The sequence below is a fragment of the Fundulus heteroclitus genome, chromosome 21, assembly GCF_011125445.2.
Source record: "Fundulus heteroclitus isolate FHET01 chromosome 21, MU-UCD_Fhet_4.1, whole genome shotgun sequence".
In the NCBI taxonomy this organism is placed as follows: Eukaryota; Metazoa; Chordata; class Actinopteri; order Cyprinodontiformes; family Fundulidae; genus Fundulus; species Fundulus heteroclitus.
In genome coordinates, this window is record NC_046381.1 from 41,299,944 (window position 1) to 41,303,335 (window position 3,392).

The 3,392-nt window shown below is 51.9% G+C and overlaps 1 protein-coding gene across 1 annotated transcript; it reads right to left on the reverse strand.

Moving 5' to 3' along the window:
- Nucleotides 1-752: 752 nt before the first annotated feature.
- Nucleotides 753-2,453, reverse strand: LOC105924614. The gene is made up of 2 exons (XM_036125141.1): nucleotides 1,039-2,453; nucleotides 753-799 (listed from the first exon to the last, which is right to left on the reverse strand). Exons 1-2 carry the CDS (start codon nucleotides 2,309-2,311, stop codon nucleotides 753-755), a joined length of 1,320 nt encoding a protein of 439 aa, XP_035981034.1. The 5' UTR covers nucleotides 2,312-2,453.
- Nucleotides 2,454-3,392: the final 939 nt, after the last annotated feature.

Below are 3,392 nucleotides of genomic sequence, written 5' to 3' on the forward strand. Positions count from 1 at the left end.
ACTGAAGTTGGTCCCCTGGTCGGTCACGATCTCATCCGGAACACCGACCCTGGAAAAAAGTTGCACAAGACAACGCAGCACAGCAGGGGCAGTGACGGTGCGCAAGGGAAACGCCTCAGGAAACCGTGTTGCGTAGTCTGAGATCACCAGGATGTACTGGTAGCCCCCACTACTTCGCACGAGTGGGCCAACAATGTCCATGGCTATGCGCCGGAATGGGGTGGAGATGACAGGTAGCGGTTGGAGGCAAGCACGGTCAGATTGGCGGACAAAGCAGGTTTTTTTGACAGGTGGGACAGGTTTTGCAGTAAGTTTGAACATCAGAGTACATGGAGGGCCAATAGAAACGGGAAGCAATGCGCATGTATGTTTTGTTGCGACCCAGATGACCAGCCCAAGGCACGGTGTGAGCCAAGTGCATGATTCTTTGGCGGCAAGACGAGGGAACAACGAGGCGCTTGACACAGTCTGACACTAAATACAGAACATCATTGTCATCGATAACATAATTATTTCTGTTCCCCTTGGCGCTGTCCAGCCCCCCAAGCACTTTGGTAAACACTGGTTTCAGGGTCTCATCCTGTCTCTGCACAGCCCCAATGTCCCCTGGTACCTCCCACCAGTCTTTGTCCAGCCCCTGAGAGTCTGGCTCCCTTGACTTCAGGCCCCTCTCGAACCTCCGCTGGCTACGTGATTTCCTTGGACCCTTTTTGCCCCCCTCAAACAGGTCACTGTCCAATTTGGAAAAAGGTTCAGGCTCCGGCTGCTGCTTTGTACTGGGTGCCACCCCTGCTCGGAACTGAGCCCGGGTTAACACAGGACCAGCCAAACCCCTGTCACAGCCACTCTCCTCGGCCCCCGCCTCCCGCAATAAATCCAGGAGTACAGGTAAATCCCAGCCCAAGATAGCAGCTACCGGTAACTTCTCCACCACCCCCACAGTAAGTAAGTATGGTTGGTCATCCACCATCACCGTCATGTCTGCTGTGGGGTAAGAATGTCTGTCCCCGTGTACACAACAAATGTCCTCCTGCTTACTGTAATCCAACAAGCCCGTTGGCACAAAGTCCCTCCGTACAAGAGTCATGAAGCTCCCTGAGTCCACCAGAGCAGTCACAGGTTCCCCATTAATGCACACCTCCTTGAACCACTGTTTTCTCCCTACCCCTTGCATGTCCTCAGCCCGTGGGGTGTAACAAGCCCCGGTAAGCTTAGCCTTTCTGATTGGGCACAGGGCAGCTTTATGTCCTGACTGCTGACAATAAAAACAGATGAGCTCCTTACCGGGACCACGTTGGCTGGGTGCAGGCCCGGGATCTCTAGGTGGGTTGAAGCTGGCTCTGGGTTGCGACGACGGCTGACGAACATCCTGGTAAGCAGCGGGGCCTCCCCTCCTCGCGTTGCGATACTGCAGCGCGAGCCTGGCTGCAGCTAGGCCTTCTGTCGGCTCATGCTCCTTCACCCAGGTGCGGACGTCTGCCGGGAGGACGTGAAGAAGCTGCTCCAGGATAATCTGCTCCCCGATCTGCTCCTTGGAGTGCTGCTCCGGTCGGATCCAGCGCCGGTACAGCCCCTTCAGACGGTGGTAGGTCTCGGTCGAGCTCTCTCCAGCTGGCACTGATATGGACCTAAACTGCTGCCTGTAGGTCTCCGGTGAAACATCGAACTTGATCAGCAGTGCAGCTTTCAAGTCCGGGTAGGAGTGCGCCGACTCCTCATCCATGGCTGTATAAGCTTCTAACGCCTTCCCGGTGAGTAAGGGCACCAGCCGACATGCCCACTCACCTTCCGGCCAACCCCAAGTTCTTGCGATGCGCTCAAAGCGTAGCAGGTAGTTTTCAATGTCCTCCCCTGAGACATATTGAGGGATCTTGGGGTCGCCGTAAAGCTGGCCCTCATGTCTCGCGGGTTCAGCTCTCTCCATGCTGATCCTTGGGGCCTCCTTGGCGCCAGCTCCTCTCCGAGGAGCTGGAGTGGGGGGGTCCACCCGGAGACTCGGTGTTGACTCCTCAAATGGTGATGCAGGTCTGGACACAGGGACAGACAGCTGTGGGGCTGGGAAGGTGGCCCGAAGCCCTCTCAGCTCCGCCAAAAACCCCTTGTCCCTCTGCTCCTGTCCTTTCAGAAATGTCCTCATGACCTCCACAAGCTCCTCCCTGGTACCTGGTGCAGGCTGCCTGATTGAGGTAGCGGCGCCACCTTCCTCATCTTCAGTTGCCCAGCCTCCGTCATCCACAGGTAAGTCCTGCTTCACTTTTTGTGAGCGCAGCCCTGTACGCTTCACAGTAGGGTGCTTCCGTCGACTGGCCATCCCACTCCTGACACCAAATGTCACGGGTTCATTCCAAAAATAAACAAAAAAATGATGGCTCAGTCAAAAAATAGCCTTCGTGCTTTTCTTTTATTAGTCCCAGGTGAAAAAATGAAACAATGTTGATATTTTCAGTTGAGAAAAAAAAAAACACAAAACAAGTATTCACAAGACTACTTACAGGACAAACTTACTCAGACAGCCAACACTACCATGGGATCCAGCATAACCCTCTAGTGAGCTCAGCTCCCCTTTAAATACCCCTTTAGCCCCTCCCCCGGGTAAACCAAAATACAAATTAAGGGGTTTTAAGGACAAAACAAAAAAAAAAAAAAGGAAAATATAACAAGACTCAAAACAGTTTTCTGCATAGAAACTCAAAAAAAAATTAGACAAAAATGACTCCATACAAAATGACTCCATACAAATCTACAAAACGTCAGAAACATAAACAATATAAAAATACAATACTAACACCCAAAATGGTTAAGTCCTTTGTCACGTGACTGGCGAAGCGAGCTACTCTGCGCTATTTCCAGCATGACGCGGAAGTGGTCCGGTTTGGTCCCTGGACCAGGAACAGCTGGAATGAAGCGGAGGCGAGAGGTGAGTGTGTGGGAGCTCGGCGCCAAGTGCGCTCCGGCACCGCGCTCCCCTGAGTCAGAGGGAGCGCGGACACGTTGAGTCTGGGATGGGCGCTTAGCGGCGCTCCATCACACAAAACAACTGGACTTTATTCCGAAGTTTGAGGACGTTTCGCTTCCCATCCTGAAAGCTTTCTCAATTCAGAATGTCTGGAGGATTAATGTAATAACTGGAAGGAATCAACCGTATAGCTGTGTTGTAAGTTTTTGAGAGTTGGACCTCCTCTATTTAACAGATACTCTGTTAAAATGCTACTCTGTTTAAAGGAGAAGTCCGGTCAACAAGGAAAAATCTGTGGATCATTAGCTATACCTAAAACTAATACGTTTGTGGTGATTTAATGAATTTAGCGTTAATCAATAAGAAAATAACGCGCTGCAGCTCATCCTGACAGCAGCAGAGAGAAAACTCAGAAGGAGCCGCTCAGCCCGTATTT